Source organism: Natrix helvetica (assembly GCF_964273705.1).
Source record: "Natrix helvetica genome assembly, chromosome: Z".
Lineage (NCBI taxonomy): Eukaryota > Metazoa > Chordata > Lepidosauria > Squamata > Natricidae > Natrix > Natrix helvetica.
Genome location: NC_138554.1, coordinates 59,743,871 through 59,763,689, shown reverse-complemented (window position 1 = coordinate 59,763,689; position 19,819 = coordinate 59,743,871). Strand labels below are relative to the sequence as shown.

The following is a 19,819-nucleotide window of genomic DNA, read 5'->3' as shown; positions in this document are numbered from 1 at the left end:
TGGATTGGGAAATAAGCCAAGTTATTTCCATATTATAAAAATATGGCAGAATTTGCCTATTTATAAAATAAAACCAATTACAAATGTGTTCAAACAGCAGCTCTATAAATTGACCATAGATACTTTTTACCATATTGTGAAAAATAAGTCAGGAATCCAATGATGATTGCTGCTGCAATTGTGCTGGCCAAAAGGATGACAAGAATTTTCCATGGTTCAAAATATCTGAGTTTTGTGGTTGTTGGTTGTACTCTGGAAAAGTTGAAATAATATACTTTTAAAAGTTTCCTGTGTTTTTCTTCTCATTTCAGTATACATCTTACTGAAACAATATACAGTATATCAAACAATCTGGAAGTCATAAAAATAAGTTCCTGTGAACGGTTCTCATTTTTTTTGCTTTTATCTTATGGTATCATAGTTTTATAGTGATTTTTTTTTGAAACCAGAAACAGCATATGATTATTTGAAACAATCAAACAAATCAATAAATAAGTTGACCTGTATTCCATTATTATCGTCCAACTAAAATTTTTATCCTGTTGTGAAGATAAAACACTGATTAAAAAGACATATAAGCATGGATATGCAATCTAGCATTGCTGTTATATAAGATCCTAAATTCCCTAAAGGAGAAATGCATTAAGAATCTTATTTATAAACCACCCATCCGTAGACAGGAAAGTTACAAAAAGGTTGGAGGAAAACCAAGATTTGAAGAATGGCAAAAGCTTCAGGATAGGAAAGGAAGAGAACCAGAATGCCAAAAGCAGCCCAACAAAAATATACTTGAGTGGCTCCAAATAGATCTCATGGTGTTTGAGGATGGATAGGATGGGGAGAAGAAATGGAAAAGAAAGGAACTATACATGGCTGGCTAACTAGCATCATGGAAATGAACTGAACTGAACTTTAGAATTTTAACTCTAGAACTCAATATCAGAAATATTAGTGAACAATCTTTATATTTTTAATGATGATGCTGGTAACATTTGTTTTGCTATTGCGTTTGTTTTTCAATTCACCCAAAATGGAGGAGTTCATTCCCTGAGCAATTCAAAATTCAAAAGCTCCTAACTCATTAAACACTTACTGAGATTGGATTCATTCAAGCCTCCAAAAATGCATTTTTGTCCAAAAATGTTGTTTCTATTAAATTCTCTTGAGGTTTACCTGCACTAGATGTACCAAAACAAAAAAACAAAAACCACACTCCCTCTGTACTCCATTGTCCCAATGCCATTCTTATAATTTAAAGAGAAAGATGTACATACTATCCTTAGCTCTATTAATTTGATCTCCTGGTTGTGATGTAAATGTTAAGTAATTTTGTCCTTTTTTAAGCGGGGGGGGGATTTCTTATTTTCAGACATTTTTCTTCTACTAGTGTAATTGCTTTGCTCTACGTTAGATTTGCACTGTATGTTATATTTTTAATTAATGTTTTAGTTAAAGTTTATTTGTGATTCAAGAGCAAAATATCAGATATATATTACTATTCCAAGTAATTTGCCTAAAGATTATCTTAGCATATGACTGCAAGACCGACAACAATATAAAATACAACAGTAAAAAAATTATAACCATATCAACAAAGCACAAAGTCATTAAAGTCTAACAAAAACCTTCCAATATGGAAATCATACAAAAAAGCTGTCAGTTGAGAACAGCCAGCTCTTTAAGAACTTGTTGAAGGAAATAGTCAGGACAAAAATAAATATAAATAAATAAATAAAAAGCCTGGGGAGATAAAAGAAGCAATAAAAAATCTCTGCCCTAGAAATGACTATCTTGATTTACGGTATAAGAGAAGAAAGAGAAACTGTCAAAGATTTTGTTATTATGCTCGGCAACAATAAAATTCCAATAATCTTTGTTCTCTGATTCATGACCTGGTCTACTTCAAAGGGCTGATGTGATAATTTCAAGATCATATTATCTTACAATGCTGATATACTCTCAAGTAAGAGTATCTGCTGCTTGTTAAATGAACAGATTGTATGTATTTTTTCCTCAGTTAAATAATAGTTTGTATTGTTTGTAAAAGATAAATTTATATTTTTGGTTCAGTGGTAGCTTCCCTGAGTGCTAAAACTGAATAGAAGGACAGGATATAAATATAATAACTAAATCAGCTTAGGTTATGTGGGCAAATCAATCATGAAGTATTAATTACATTAGGAACACATTTACCATGAATAAATTTATCTGCCAATTAAAAATAATTAGGCAAGGGACTATCTCATTTTGACAGGTATGCTTAGAAATTCAACTATTTTGGCAGAAATTTCAGTAGGATTTTTAATTCTTAATATGCTGCTTAAATTATTGTTTTGAATAGAAATCAGGTTTTTTTTACATAATTCTGAATATATTTATAAATGAGGTAATTGCCATTTTTTTATGGACTGGAAATTTGAACTTTGATTTGTGTAGTGAGAGAAACAATTTAGTTGAGAATGAAATTTTCCTACTTTATGTTTTTAAAATGTCAAAAATTCCTTTGTTTTTTGGAATACTTACATTAATAGTTAAAGATGAAACCCAATTCCTCTGTAAATCTAATCTTTCTCTTATGATTAAAATGAGAAATTAGTTTCTGGTATGGAAAATAAGGTATCATCTTCCAAACCTGATTCTCTCCAACATGAGGTTCAAATTTATTTATGTTTAAACTAACAAATCATTATTTGAAAATGTGGCATTCTTATTACACCTGAACAATATATGGTAGGAGAGTGTTTTAATTTGAACAAATGAAAGAGAATGCTCTCGCCTTCCTACATTCCTGAGGATAATACTATCTCAAAAAAAAAAAGTGTTTCCCAAAGTACCCTGTGAGAACACCTCTGAATGTCTGTGTGTATTCTAAATTCCATCAACTGAAAATACATATAGAGCAATGTTTCTAAATCTTAGCTATTTTTAAGGTATAAAGTCTGAACTCTCAAAATTCCTCAGCCCCACATTGGTTGGAAATTTTGTGAACTGAACTCTACACATCTTAAAACTTTGCTAATGTTGGAAAAACACTAGTCTAGAGTTTGTTTAAGAAAAAGACCAAGTCAATGTACATCTTCATATTGCATCACTTTGTCTGTTTTTAAGCAATTGCATTAGCAGAGCAAGGGAAGGGTGTGGGGGCCTGCTGTATTTGACAGGTTTCTGTTAGCTACTTTTCCTGCTATGCAACACTTAGTTGCTGCTGTAATTTAGTCATTTTTTCACCCACCCACTAGGGCCAAATTGGTTCATGTTACACAGCTTTATCAGCTACACCCATATGCAGAGTAAAAATGCTGCATTTTTTATAATTGGGAAGCTATGAGTCTTTCAATCCCCACACAGTCTATTCTTTAAAGTCCTTCCTTCTGCAAGATTTCTAGTCCCTGTACTGGAATATTTGTAGCTTCAAGATTTATTTGAAAGGAGAGCAAAAGCACATTTACTTACAGCACAGTAGAGTTTTTAAAATACCAGGAACCTCTTTAAAAATGTGGAGAAAAGCAGATTTGCATCTTGTTTTTCTGGTGCCTGAATGGCAACCAAGCAGGACAACAAGCCAAACAAAAATCTCTGCAGGCTGTGTTCTTTGTGCTTCTTGGTATCTTCACTGGTTAGAAGCAATAATTATTTAGAGAAATTCACCTAGCCAATCTTCAAGAGCAAGAATGGGTGGTTTATAGGGAAACAACTAAACAACTGTTTCTTCCTTTCCTCAAAATGGTTTGCTTTTGAAAAATTGGGGCAGACACAGATAATTGTGAATTACAATTACTAAGCAAAGATGTTTGAGGGTAAAATAAAAAGGACAATAAGTGTTTGCTCTGCATTTCTTTTTGCAGTAAGTAGCTACCTAGCTTCTTTTAGTGATGCCTCTATAGGACTCGGTGGATTCTGCTTCTCTGTTCCAAGGATGTAACGGTTGAATCTCCCTTTGGGATGTTATTATTTAACCTTACAATTACATTCTCTTTAATAGTGCCTAGTATAGGCACCGATTCTTCTCAGAGATGGCAATATAGATCTTATATAGATCTGCACAGTCATAAGTCCGTGGTTTGCTGTAACCCAAAGCTTCCTTATCTTTGGAGCATATGTGATTGGAGACAGATTTCTGATTAGGGAGGAAGTTAATTTGAACACTTCTGTAGGTTGCCTGTTGGTTTAGGTATTAGATGATGAACCTTTCTGGCTCAGCAAGTCAAAAAATTGGAAACCACCTAACTTAATTGTGCTGGTTTGTCCCCCTTCCTCCCCCAACAAAGCAGAACAATTCTCTATCTCTCCCTCATATACAGATACATCTAGGCCACCCTGAACAGTGGCACTCAGGAGCAGTGTTGAAGGTGGGCCTGAATTTGAAGCCTGATCTCAACTTCAGCCCTAGCACTACTGCTGCCACTCAAAAAGGCCACTTTGTGCTGTCACCCAAAGCACAATTGCCTCCACCGCCCAGTGCTCCCCAAAATCTGCCACACACTATATCTTTCAGGCAGTAATCTTCAAGCACCATACTTTTAGACAGAATGAGGCCTTCTTTCTTCCATGGCTTCTGTTGCCTCTGAAATCCACACAAAAGCATGCTCCGTTTCATATGATTTTTGGAGAGTTTGGAGAGCACACCCATTCTCCTGCAGCCTCTAAAAACAATTTTGAATTTTGAAAATAGTAGTGGTGTGTCACTCAAAATGTTGTAGGTTATCAGCTTTGACACACATATCATAGGTTCACCATCATTGGTCTAGATCCGTGTTAGCGAACTTATGGCACACGTGCCACAGGTGGCACACATAGCCATTTCTGAGGGCACGCAAGGCGTTGCCTTGTCAGCTCCAGTGTGCACTGGCCAGCTGATTTTCAGCTTTGATTTTTGTCTGTTTTTCGCCCTTCGGAGGCTTCCCTAAAGCCTCCGGAGGGCGAAAAACTGGCCAATGCACAAACCAGAAGTTTGGGAATGGACTCCGGTTTTCTTGTTGGGCTGTTTTTCTCCCTCCGGAGGCTTTAGGGAAGCCTCCTGAAGCTTCTGGAGGGTGAAAAAAGGACCTACTGTGCCCACCGGAAGTAGAAAAATGGGCCCTTTCCGGCCTCTGGAGGACATCAAGGTCATTGTCGCTCTCCCCAGGCTCCAAGAAAGCTGTGCACGCATGAGCAGCAGAGGGGGTTATGCACACATGCTCAGGGGGCACAGCATGAGGGGCATTAAATTATGGGGGTAGGCACGCAAACATGCACGGTAGCACATGTGCATGTGCTTTTGGCACTCAAGGTGAAAAAGGTTCGCCATCACTGGTCTAGGTCATAGACTGTGACACAGCAGCCTTATTTCCTCATTCTCTATTTATCTAATAGTCATACAGCTTGATTATTCAATGTCATGTTGAGAGCTTTATCGGTGTTTGCTAGTCAGAAGCTGCTAAACAACAATGATATCAGAGAAACCAAGGCTGAGTTTTCTCATTTTTTTTTTCAAAAGCAGGAGCTTCCGCCATGCAGATCTTAACCTTTTCCCTGATATCTTATCTAGCCTGTTAGATCTAATTCATGCAAATGGTTTGCCACTTGGAGTGGGAGGATTGTTTCTGAATTTCTTCCTGAGGAATATTGTGGCAAATTGAAATATGAGCCTTGCCTCCAACTCAATCCTGCTCTTAATTTAGCAGGCACTAAATACTATATCCATTAAAACAGGGGTGTCAAACTGGTGGCTCAAGGGCCGGATGCATCACATGCAGGCCACAACCATCCCGCTCCACAAAGGAGAAAAACATCACAAAATGTCATGTGACGCAGCAAGTTTGACATCTATGCAATAGAATATTCAAAACTTTTCTTCCAGCATTTAAGTACAAAGAAGACTAATTGTTAAAGAACTTAGAGAATAAGAATATAAATTTCCTGGGTCTATGACAACTTGTCACCACCTGGCTACAGGTGACAATTTGCTGCAAGCCTGGGCCTTCCACTCTGTTTTTCAAAGTCAGTCCAGCTTAAGGGAGTGAAGGTTGCTGCCAACCTGCATTTGTTCTCAAAAGACTTTCTCATCTTGCTGTCCAGTGCCCTCCTGTGAAAGGCAGAATAACTGGGAGTCATTGTTCCATACTTGAGCTCTCTCTCTCTCTCTCTCTCTCTCTCACACACACACACCTATACATCTACATACACACACCATTCTGAGTTTGGGGACTTTTATTCACACCCAAGCTGGGAAATTGCCAATCATGCTTGGGCTTGGGGAGAAGGATCTCTTCTTTGGCAGGCTGCATGTGTGCTTGGGGACTTTTATCTGCATCCAAGCTACCACGCTGCCAATCGCACCTGGGTTTAAGGAGAATGATCTTTCCTTGTCATGTTGCAATGGACCCTGAGGACTCCTGGGCAGGGAGAGGGTCAAGTAGGGATGATGACAGGGCGACTTGCTCCTAACAGCCATCACCATGAAGGTTTTTCCCACTGAAGACAATTACTCCCACATAGGCCTCCTGCTCTCCTTCTCTAAAGGTGTCCTTGCCTCCCTTTTCAGCACATATACCCTATTGTGAAGGGCAGACTAAGTGGGAGTCATTGTTCCTGATTGAATCACCCAGTCATTGTCCTTGTTTGCCCCTCTCTCTGCCAGGGATCCATTAGGATCCAGCACAGCATGTCAAAGGAGAGGTTCTTCTTCCCAAACCCAGGCATGATTTTCAACTTCTCAACTCTGATGTAGATAAAAGCTTGCATGCTTGAAACCCTCTTAGCCTGCCTTTCGGAGAGGGGGGGGGGCTGGAAAGAGAGGTGGGGAACTCTTTGGAGAAAAAGCGCAGGTTGGCAGGAGCTTTCATTTCCCTTAAGCCAGGGCGGCTTTGGAAACCAGAGCGAAAGGTCCAGGCTCGCAGCGAGTTGACCACGTAGTGCAGTGGTTCTCAACCTTCCCAATGCCGCGACCCTTTAATACAGTTCCTCATGTTGTGGTGACCCCCAACAATAAAATTGGTGTCTCAGTTCCTAGACCATCGAAAATATGTGTTTTTCAATGGTCATAGGCGACCCCTGTGAAAGGGTCGTTCGACCCCCAAAGCGGTCCCGACCCACAGGTTGAGAACCACTGACGTAGTGAGTTGGCGGGGGTAAGGTGTCCCATTGAAAGGTGATTGTCCACAGTCAGGTGGAAGCAGCCAAGTGACCATGGTGATTTATCCCATTCCATAATTTCTTGCTTTCAGTCTCATTGTTTCTGTATTTGATTGTGTGGCATCAAACACTTCTTGTTTTATAGACATTATTTGAACTTAACATTATTTTGTCTGTTAAAAGTCCAATCTTAAGAATATTATGGAAAATGTATATGTATATGTAAGTTTATATACATATTTGTGTATATCTGTGTGTATATCTCTGTGTGAATCCGTGTGAATCCAAACATCCCTCTTATATTCTCTTTTCTTCTTTTTCTCTTGCTGATCGCCACTGACTACTGACGCTGTAGCAAACTATATTATTTTTAATTTGTAACCCTTTTTCACAAATGGAGATATTATATTTTTTTAAAAACTAGGATCTTACAAATAATCTCCTTCTGTTGTAACACTGATCAAAATATAATATACTCAGTAAATGTAATGTCAGTAATATTCATCAGAATAAATCCAACTACAGATATTTGCACCACAATAAAAATACAAGTAAATCCTGCAGCATAATTTCCAACAAAACACCTATGCTTTAAAAAGTATTTCAATAGGGGAATACTTAGGAGATACAATTATATTTTTGCAATGCAAGAAAAAATTGACTTACGCACTTTTTCTCCTTTACATACTGATGAAGACAGAAATTTTTAATGCAAGAAACATACAAAGGGAAAAAAGGATGAGTGAACACATCTCTCAGCATTATCCACTCTTGCCTATCTTATTGTTACTTGTATTCTTCAGATGACTTTCCCCCAATTCAAATCAAAGTCATATTACTTACCTCTGAAGGCCCCAAGGTCCATGATGGTAGCTGAGATAGCCTATAGGAGTTCCTAAACCAGTCTGGACAAAATCAGGACCACAACGAGAATGCTGCTGAAATACACAGTTCTTACTGTGTCTGGTTTGACATACAGGGTAGACTGTTAATGGTAAAGTCTTCATTGCAAGAGTGAAACAACACCCAGCAATGTGTGGAAATGCAAAATGTGGGTGAAACGGAGCAAATTAAAGTAAAAGAAACATGTCAGCATGGAGAAAATTATGAGTCTTTAGGCTTCTGATAAGCACAATAGAAATTCCCACATGGCCATGGATGAAATCAATCAAACTGACCAGAAATGTGTAGTCTTGTCCTTTTCTAGAAAGATTTCCAGTTTTCTAAATATGGCCAGCACGCTTAGTTCTAATGGCTAGCACCTTCTAATAATATTCTCTGTCATGATCACTTATAGCCATTCTTTGCTTAAAGTCAGCCCACAGCAGCCAGATGGAATAACTGATTCATAAAATAGTAATATAATTACTGTCTAGATACTTCCATCTGCTCACTGGTCCAGAGACATCCCTCACTTTTGTCTCATTGGATGCCTCTAATCTCCTAATTATGTGTTATACTCTACAAATAAGGAACTTCCTATGGGAGGTGCTTCCCATTTAAAAACTCAAACTTTTATTATTTAAGCTTTCTTTTCCCAATAAAAAACATTATTTTCAGTAAACCATTTACCAGAAACCATCTTTGCAATAGCCTTAAAAAGTAAAGATTGGGAATTGGAGAACCCAAAATTCTTTTAAGTGTCTGCTGTCCTTTCCAACAGAAAATCACATTCAAGCAAAATGTAGAACAATTTACTTTGGTGAGAAAGATGGTGGTGGAAGCTTTGGTTTTCCTTTCTGATGCAATATTTATATTCTTTGCCATTACTTGCCGGATACTGATTGCTGCTGTCACCAATTGTCTGCATTCGTGGTTTCACCCTGATTGAAATGCTGGCTGTGGCCCAGGATATTAAGATCAGAGAAGCCATAATATCACTGATATTGTACATTTCCCTCTTAAAACAGCTTATCCTTTCTTGAACAACCTCCCGAATAATCAACTAGCAATTAAGAACCTAACTGATAATGTTAATGTTGAAGAAAGAATTTCTTGTTAGGCTGCAATCCTTAATTTAATTACCTAACATAGAAACAATTTAGTAGGTAGTCCTTGATTTACAATCTCAATTGAGCCAAAATTTTCCAGTGCTAAGCAATTGTTAAGTGAGCTTTGCAGGCATAGTGGTGCAGTGATTAGAGTGCAGTATTGCAGGCTAATTCTGCTGACTGCCAGTACTTCGATCTGACCTGCTCAGGGTTGACTCAGCCTTCCAAGGTAGGTAAAATGAGGACCCAGATTGCTGGGTGCAATATGCTGATTCTGTAAACTGCTTCAAGAGGGCTGTGAAGTGTTATATACATTTAAGTTTTATTGCTATTGTACAACCTTTCTGGCCACAGTTGTTAAGTGAATCACTACAATTGTTAAATTAGTAACACAGTTGTTAAGTGAATCTGATCTCCTCATTGACTTTGATTGTCAGAAGGTCACAAAAGGAGATCACATGACCCTGGGACATTGCAACTGTCATAAATACCTGCCAGTTGCAAATATCTGAAATCTGATCAGGTGCTCATGGGGAGATTGCAACAGTCAAAAGTGTGAAAAATGATAATGTCACTTTTTTTCAATGCTGTTGTAATCTCAAATAGTCATTAAATAAATGGTGGTAAATTGAGGTCTAATTATACTGGAAATTTGTTAGGATTCCGGGGAGTTAAAAGTTAAGAATTCAGATGTGCACATTTTCTAAAAGTAAGAACAGGAATACAAAAGCAAAAGAACAGACACTGTAAAATCGGGAAGATAGTGATGAATTTTTCAAGACAGTGAACAAAAGGCCAAGAACTTGTAAAGTATGCTAAATGTACCTTTACAACAGGGAAAATATTCAATTTTAGACATTTTTAATTTTTCAACAAACAAACAAAAAAGTCATGGAAATAGAGACTGACACTATAGTGACTTGCAAAGTGTGCCGTATGTTTCATCTGATGCCCACAGAAGACCCAAACTATGTATGTATCAAATGTAAACTGCTTGAATTAGAAGAAAAAGTAGCAGGTCTAGAGGCAACTCTAACTACTCCGAAACTCAATGAGCAAAGCGAAAAATCCTAGCCTAAACAAGAAGACTACACCAAAATAAAACACACTAGGGAGCAAACAGATTCTTAAAAAATGACCCCGTATATAAACAAAAAGAAGAAAATCGAAGAAGAAAATACACCCAAATTGAATACAATATGGAACAAACAGCTTCCATAAAAAATGACCCTACATATGTACCTAAAAAACAAGACTGATGTCACTTTTAGAAGAACGCAACAACCACGAGCAAAGCCCCTACTATCTACTTTAGTCCACTCCAATGAAGCCTCTCTGGAACTTAACAATGACTTTCATAACTTCCCCCTGTAAGAAAATGGATACCCACAAAAGAGCATCCAGCAATAATTTCTAAGAGAGAGAGAGAGGGAGGGAGGGAGGGAGGGAGGGAGAGGGAGAGAGAGAGAGCCCAGCATTCCCGCGACAGGAAGAAAAGTATCCCACACTTCCCTTTTAAAAAAAGGCAAATATTGGTGATAGAAGATTCAATACTTAGGGGAACAGAACTATAGTCTGCAATCAAACCAGGAAGGTATATTGTCTCCTTGGAACAAAAATCAAAGACGCAACTGAGTATCTTACTAAAATAATCAATCCCACGGATTACTAGTCCTTTTTCCCTTACATGTAGGAACCAATGACATAACAATGAATCTGAAAACAATAATAAGAGATTATGAACAGCTAGGGAATAAAGTTAAAGAATTAGGAGCACAAATGATGTTTTCATGTATACTTCCAACAAAAGGCCAAAAGTACTCCAGTATTTGAGGGGCTGCCACATAGAAGAGCTAGTCAATTTATTTTCCAAAGCACCGGAAGGCAAGACAAGAAACACTGGATGGAAACTAATCAAGAGAAGCAATCTGGAATTAAGGAGAAGCTTCTTAACGGTGAAGACAATTAACCGGTGGAACAGCCTGCCTTCAGAAGTTATCAGTGCTTCATCACTGGATGTTTTTAAGAAAAGACTGGACAGCCACCTATCTGAAATGATCTAAAGTCTACTGCTTGAGCAAGGGGTTAGACTAGAAGACCTCCAAGATCCCTGATTGATTGATTGACAGATAGATAAACCAAAATGGCAAATCAAGCCAGCAACCAACAAGCAAGGCATATACTTGCATCCGGTGGTGGGTTCCGGCAGCTGCTACTGCCAGTTCACTCAGGGATGTGCCATGTGTGTGCATGTGCTTTGCACGTGCATGTCCAGTACAACAAAAATTGCTCTGTGCATGCGCAGAAACCAAAAGCAAGATAGCAGCGCCTATGGCGCCGCCAGGAGAACTGGTTCAGGGGCATCACAGGCTTGGGTCGCTGCCAGTTCCAGCGACCCAGGCCGCCATGCTACTACTGGTTCAGCTGAACCAGTCCAAACAGGTAGGAACCCACCACTGCTTTTATTTGCAAATCAACTATCTTTCTCTTAACACTAGAGTTATGGAACTTTCCCCAACAATTAGTGTACCCATTACCTTTATACTGAAAAATATAAATACTTTGGAAGATTTGTCCCTTAATGGAAAAATGCTGGTTTTTATAGTACTATTTCTATTCACTTCCAGGATGGGGAGGGAAGAGACGGAAATAATATGTGTGTACAGGTTTTTGAAGAGCAGGGGGAGTTGCTTTCTCAAAGATCTGAGTAAAGTACCTTTTTTTGAAACTCCACAAAATAGCATCATGTTTCTAACAAGTAAAATGGCTTTACCAAATCAGTGGTTACTATGCACGTGCAGTATATATACAGAATTAAGTTGAATATGCAATTTAGTTGAGATGGGTTGGCTGATCTAGGCACAGAGAAGCTTTTCTATTAGGCAAAGCACTTTGTCAAGATGATTTAGCACTCAAAGTCACTTAACGGAAGTGGTGGTATACATCAGGTTCTGACCAGTTCTGGAGAACCACTAGCGGAAATTTTGAGTAGTTCAGAGAACCGGTAAATACCACCCCTGAATGACCCCACCCCCATCTATTCTCTGCCTCTTGAGTCCCAGCTGATCGGGAGGGAATGGGGATTTTGTAGTAACCTTCCCCTGGAGTGGGGAGGGAATGGAGATTTTACAGTATCCTTCCCCTGCCACACACCCACCAAGCCACACCCACAGAACTGGTAGTAAAACTTTTTTAATCCCACCCCTGGGCTACTGATATATCCCCCTCCCTTTCCCAGCCTCCTTGTACATTGAGTTCTGGAATGTGGGGCTGATTGGGGGTCATATCCTCTTGATATCTGAGTGTTTGTAGGCAATGTCTTAATAAATCTTTCCTAAGCTTTGTTGTGGTCCAGGTGCCATTGATACTTATATTCTTTGGTATGTGTCTTGCAAATTCTAAAGATAAAAGGATTTCCATACTTTTTCGTTTTCCTCCAAGAATTGTAGGACAAGAGTTCGGGTTGTGAAAATCTTCTGAATATCTTGGTCAAAATATGTTTTCCTGTTAGTAATTTGATTGTCAAATTTGCAAGGAAAGGGGATGAAATTAATTTTTGGTTGATTTATTTTGCTGCTCACTTTTCATTATCACATATACTAATTAAGAGGAAGAAACTACAAATCCATAATCCAACAGAGGCTTGTTTTCCAATTTCTAGCTTTCCAGTGTTCGAATACACTTTGCTGTTGCTTTCAGAAGAATCTCTCCCCACTTGTACCCAAATCTACCAATGTTTGTGGGTAATTTTTCATATCTTTCCTGAGTTCTGGTAATGTTTGAGTGGAGAAGACTCAAGAGAGCTGCTTCACAAAATACTAAAGATGATGGTAGACCCCGTTCTGCCTTTATAATTGTGAAAATCATATTGTAAGAGATGAATGGATAATGCTCACAACTTTGATTTTTATATGCTTTGCTTGTACGAAAATTAATCTGATTATGGGCAGCAAGGGCCAGTGAGAAAGAAATGCTATTCTGGGGAGAGAAGGGGAAGGGGAGAGGGAGAAGAATATGTGAATCTAGTATATATTGTTTATCAAAATCTGAGTAATACTTTTGCTTAATGCATGTATTTAGAACTCTGCTACTGCAAAAGAGGTGACAGGATGTTGTTGAATAGGAAGCGTATTAAATAGATGTTCTTTCCAAAAGCTTCTGCAATCACCTATTGTGATTTGCATCCCAGCTCAGGGGTGGCCTTTGAGTTACATGACTTTTACACTGTGCATTTTACTTAGATGAGTTATGGGAGCAGGTTTGTTGAATTTCATCTTTGTCCCGTAACATGGCATCTCATCAGGATGAAATGGAGAAGAAAAAGGGTAGAGTTTGGAACATTTGATAGAGCCTCCATGGATAAGTATATTCTATCTGAAACAAAAAAACCTATTTTTTTCCTTTGACTTTTAGCTCTAGAAGCAATCCAAAATATGTCCTCCAAGCTTTACAAGATCCCATTCTAGAAAACTAATAAGGAAATGGGAAAGTATAAAAATCCTTTGCAGCTGAAGCAAATAGGAATGTAATGGTCAATCTAAATTTTGCCTCCAGGTGATTTTAATCTATTTTGCAATTATTTTAACCTCTTCTGATTTATTGTCTCTAAAAATCAGTCCAGCAGTTTCATCATAAGCAATGGATCACACCCGTAAAAGGCACGAAAGTGACCAACTGAGATTTTTCTGTCCTCAGCAATGCAAATTCAGGCAGTCCCTTTTCACAAGTACTCTGGTTATTTCACCAACCGGAAAATGTAAATGTGGACTCATCAATTTTCTTAAAGATTTTCCCCCAGTTGATCTGTCTCTGGTCCGACCACTGAGGGAATGGAACCTACTTATCATCATGCAGTCTGTGCATAAAAGATTTGAAAACAAGAGCCTGCTTTCCTGCTAGTGGATATGACTGAGAGAGCTGCAGGAACCCTAGTGACATCATTGTGAATGGAACAGGCCTACCGTTACTGAGTAGATATATGGTGTATGGGGTAATATGAGCCTGGTTCCCCTACAATAATGGGGATGACTTCAGATGACTTCAATAGGATGAGGACTGCAGTAACTTCAATAAGGTGCTCTCCAGCAGAATCACACAGCATTGATGCCTCCACTAGAAAAAAGGGAGATGCCTCTTCTGCATTTCAGCAGCCAGACTCCCATCATGGAACAACAATAACTAATTTATTTTTACTGGGACTGTGCTATACTCTTCAACTGACTGACTTAATGGAATGGGGGATGGTGATAAAATGACCATTGATCTCTATTCTTGTAACTATTGCTATGTTTTTACCTGTTATGTACATTTATGGTTGATATGTAGATTCCACCTCTGGCATCTCCCTTAATCCTTAGGGAATCCCTATCTCACCATGGAGTCAGTGAGGTGCCAAAAAGAGGGGAGGGCAGATCAGAGATCTTCTTAATGTTGTAATAGTTACAACATACATATGGCCAAGTTAGACCCTAGAAAAAACCAATCAAATAAAACTCTAGGGAATTCTCATGGAAGACTGGTTAAGTATATTGTGAAGATTGAACTTGTTGGGGTAATCTAATCATTTCACACAGAATAAAAAGAATTTGGTTGGCAATAACCATATTTTTCTGCTTTGCTCTCCTTTCTAATGTACACCCCTAGGGCAGATCTGAGAATATTCCCCATAACCCATAAGTACAGACCTCCACAAATTAAAGGAATGGTTACCATAGCTATTAGGGATCTTTTTATTGGTGTACAAGATTCAATAAATTAGATACATGCAAAGAGAGGAAATTGTTAGAAATTAAGAAGACCTCTGATCTCCCGCCCCCTCTTTTTGGCACCTCACTGACTCCATGGTGAGACAAGAATTCCCCAAGGATTAAGGGAGATGCCAGAGGTGGAATCTACATATCCAAAGGGAAGAGTTATCTATCTTTTCCAGGTTTCAAACAAGATCAAAGCCCAAATCAGGAGCATCCCAAACTGTGCAGGAAGCACACAGTGAAATCAGAATATAAACCACAGACCCCTGTTCACAACAAAAAACAGTTCTTCTCTAAAACCAGGTCCATGCACCTCATATCCTCTGTAATCTACCCTTGAGAATAGAGTCTCCTGTTCTTGAGAATAAAATATCCTTTGCATAGTAAGTCTGGGTTTCAATTTTAAAAAATTGTTCTTGCATTACCCCAGTTTGTGAAAACCCCATCTTTTTAGCAAATATATTATGGCTCAAAGTGATTAGAATCATGTTTCTTAGAATTATACTAATAATTGTTTTTTTAGCCATAGTTTGCTGAATAGGTCATATTAGTTGGATCCTCACATGTTGTTGAATCATACAATACAGCTTATAAACCAAAAATATGAATTTACACAACATGCTAGGACATAAGGTGTTTTATTTGGTTTTGATATGGCTTATGTAACCTGTCTCTGTTTTCAATGTCTTTCCAATTTTTTTAATGTGTCCTTGAGATAATGTGAACTTGCATGCTCAATTCCAAGGGTTCTCAACCACTGGTACTGGTCCATGGCCTGTTAAAAACTGGACCATGCAAGCGACTGGTGAGTGAGTGAAGCTTCATCTACGCATGTAGGTTGCAGACAAAACTATTCCCCACCTCCTGGGCTGTGAAAAAGTTGTGTTCCACAAAAAGGTTGGGGAAACGCTGCTCTATTCAGTAATTGTTAAACAAAAAAGCCTAATGTATTTTTACTCTGCCTTTGATGCTCTAAACAATTCATTGTGAGCACAAATATATTATGATTTTCATCTTCAGAAAGAGATAATAAAAGTAATGACTGTAAAATTTATCACTTTCCAAATGTGGATATAATTGTTTCCAAAAATTCGAACACAATACCGAAGTTAGTATGGAGAAAAAAGAACTACAGAATACCAAATATATTTGTCAAGTTTAAATAAATAACATTGATATTTATTTTACTTTATTTTAATATGTGATATAAATTGATTTCATACCAATCAGGTTTGTATTATTGAGTTCATTAAGCTACAAAGGCACACCAAGATCACAGTATAATTAGGCAAGATTGATTACCGTACTTAATTCAATAATTAGTATCTTACAACCTGCATACTAAGCAATGAGCATTGCAGGGAAACTGCAGCCCATAAATTTAAAGGGGTCCAAGTGTCAGAAATCACTTAAGGTGAGTCTTACACATTTTGATGCATTGCCTACCTGGACCATATTATCCAGGTGGTCTGTTTGCCCACCCCTGTGTAGGAAGTTAGCACTCACTCCTCTTCCAGAAGGGTGAAATATTCTAGGAAATATTAAAAAGGCAGAATATTATATTTCTCTGAATGAGAAATGGAGAAACATGTTTTTAGGCAGAAAGTAGACTCACTCTTAATAGCCCCTTGCCTCCTCAATAGCCCACAGCAGATGTTAGCAATTAAGAGATAAAGAGATAGCTATGTTTATTCATAAGCAAATGCTCTCATCTAAGATCTAACAAAGGTAGGATTAGCCATCTATCCATCTAGAAACAGAACTCACCACATGACACTTGGGGAGATTACATCACCCAGCAAGATTCAACCAAGCTTGGGACTCAAGACATTACAAAGTTATCCCTGCATGGCCCCATGGGAATCTGACAACCAACCATAATACATTTCTTACATAGCAACAGAAGTTCCAAGGCGGGGCTCAAGAGAGGGTATAAATCTCTTTCTCTCTCTCACCCCTGTGCTTTTTCTTTTGCCCAGGACCAAAAAATCCATGTGATCCTGTTCACCATTAAACCATCTTTCCAAGCAGTCTTCATGTTTCCAGTATCTTTCTTCCCACTTGGAACTGAACCCAGATGGACATTTCTTCCAACACCTGGTTTAATTTTTATCATTGTCCCTTTTGCTCCAATCTGAAATATAAACAATTTCAATGCTATTTATATCTACTGAACTTTAGTTAGGCCTGCAAGAATTTTAAAGTAAAAACTAGTTACAGTTTGCATCTTCAATATCAGTGATTGTCATTGACACACTAACATCTAGCACATATTGCGTGCTTTTAATTTCTGTGACATGCAAATTCATTCATTTTGACTTAATATGATGTATTTAGTATGATGTACAGATAGCTGAAACAAACTAAGAACAAATGAAACAAACTAAGCTGCTATGTCTGGTTTAAAAAAAATCTAGTTTAGTATAACTTATCCAATGGATCAAGATCAAAAAGTTTCAGCAGAAGTTTCTGCCTTTTCCCTTTTGTTTTTTTTTTTAATTTCTGAATAACTAGATACAAAAGATAACAGATGATTGAGCCTGAAATGTAACAGTAAGAGAGAAGTGATTTTAAAAGTGATTTTGTTCAATTAACTCCCCCAAATTGCATTCATTCCCATTTTTTTACATAATCATTTGTTATGCAAGGGCTCAGTGGTTAAGACACTGAACTTGTCGATCAGAAAGGGCAGCAGTTCGCCGGTTTGAATCCCTAGCGTCATGTAACGGAGTGACATTATTTGTCGCAACTTCTGCCAACCTAGTGTAAGATTTCCTTTTAAAAACAGTTCAAAAGCATGTAAAAATGCAAGTAGAAAAATAGAGACCACTTTTGGTGGGAAGGTAACAGCATTCCGTGCACCTTTGGCGTTTAGTCATGCCGGCCACATGACCATGGAGATATCTTTGGACAGTGCTGACTCTTCGGCTTTGAAACGGAGATGAGCACCGTCCCCTAGAGTCAGGAACAACTAGCACACATGTGCAAGGGGAACTATTACCTTTATGTAAGGGCAAGGAAGACAAGTAAAAGTAAAAGACACAAAAAGTGGGTTGCCTTTTCCTTTTAATGAAAGGAGTCAAATATATGAGCATAATAAAGATACTATTTATGTTTAAAGGTGCTGTTATTAAAAAGAAAGGTAGACTTGGAGCCCTCTTGGAAATGAAGGATGTAGAACTACCAGAATACCCTCTTCTTCTGGTGGGGGCCCCAGTGATCACTGCAGTTATACATGCCAATAAAATTTTTTGCATCTCTGTCCAATTCCTTTGGTTTTTTATCTAGATGGGCATTTTTCCACAGTATATTGAAAGTAAGGGAGATCATTTTCCTTCGGTTAATCAATTAATATATAGGAAGTGGACCCTGCCCTAGCATGGGAGTAACGCTAGGAAGAAGAATCAGTTAATATAAAGACAGTGTTCATTTAGTGACAATTGAGAGAACAACTTGGTTGTTAATTAAAGTAGTTGCTAAGTGAAATTGCAACAGTGCTTAAAATCTTAGTTCAGCTTTCCTTTGCCTCTGATGATTAGTTGTATATTCAATTTTTTTTATCACCATTGTAACTGAATGGTCAGTAAATGAAGCAGTTGTTAAACAAGGACCAACTATATATTATTGCTACAATCGTGGGATGGATAGGCGGCATATAGATAAATGAATGAATGAGGATTGCTGTGTGAAAAAGAAGAAAGATGAAGACAAAGGACATACTTGTGAAGCACATAGAAATAAGTTACAGGAGGCTTTATATTAGGTAATCTTCCAATTCCAAACTATTTTTTTCTTTTTATTGATTGTTTTTCTCCTCTAATTTGATAGATCTCATTAGGAAATCAGCATATGATCCAAATGCCATTCTCAGAAATATTTCAACAAACAAAGTTCTAGTAACTGTCATTTTCTTTTTACTTAAACCGTTTTTTTTCCTGTAGTATGTATGCATTGTATTACTTGAAACATCTTAACATTTTATTTTAAATGAAGCACTAAACAATTCGATACCACTTGATGGCAGTAAAGTCCTGTAACATTGTTGTAAAAACTAAGCATCATGTTGTAGCCTCCTAATAGATCTGCTTTATAACAAAGAATATTCATAATGGAAGCTTAATAACAAGTAAATCAATATTTTATTATATTGAAGTGTTTACATATTAACACAGTCACTTTAACCAAGAAGGCAAAAATTTTGTTTGGCAAGACAAACAAATTCGTTTTTAACGAATACATGCTGGCCTCTAACAATTACTTTGTTCCTTTCTAGGTGCATACAAATCCAACGCTTGTTTATCTTTTTCAGGATTTTCACAATTACTGATGTTGATGTTGATCTGAATTTTCCTGCATCCTCTTTTTTCTCCCTTTTTGAAGGTTGTAACCACATCACTTTTTTTCCAGCCCTCTAGCAGTGTAAACCATGATCCCAAAATCCAAAGTCTCAATGGCACCATCCGTTGAGCAAGCAGTTTGCCTGTAGAATCATCCATTCCCTCGTTGGGTGTTGACCTTCCATTGGAACTATAGCTGAAAATGCTACCTATGCTCTTGAACTCGTTTGCCTTCCTGCCTAACCGCTCATAATCCTTTGATATTTTTTCAGGGTCTTTTTTTTGTTGCATTGTTTGTCCCAACATGAAAGAGGAGAAAGGGATACTAATCAGTTGGCTTGATTGATTGGGTAAGCCATCTCTGATCTTTTGCACCTGAGAGACAAAATACCTTGCGAGGTTGCTCAGTTTACAAATTGCTGATAGTGTTCATTTGAGAAGAGAGTCGCCAGTCACGACCATGTCTTTTTCTCTTTTCTCCAGGGTGAAGATATGAAATCGATGTTCAGCTCCAGTGACAGAGATAGTTCTTCATAGGTTTTTTTGTCTTGTTCTATCATTTCCCGCTCCCTCCCTCATCTATCTATCTATCTATCTATCTATCTATCTATCTATCTATCTATCTCCA

At 37.8% G+C, this 19,819-nt stretch overlaps 1 protein-coding gene across 1 annotated transcript in view; it reads right to left on the bottom strand.

Annotated features, from left to right (window-relative positions):
• LOC309401578 (transmembrane protease serine 11A-like) overlaps nt 1-19,482 on the bottom strand; it is a gene marked incomplete at both ends in the record, with an annotated part of 62,135 nt that extends 42,653 nt beyond the window's left edge. Inside the window, one exon of the mRNA XM_081970648.1 lies at nt 19,113-19,482. Coding sequence (XP_081826774.1) covers nt 19,113-19,482 — 370 coding nt within the window. The remainder of the gene's footprint in view (nt 1-19,112) is intronic.
• Nucleotides 19,483-19,819: the final 337 nt, after the last annotated feature.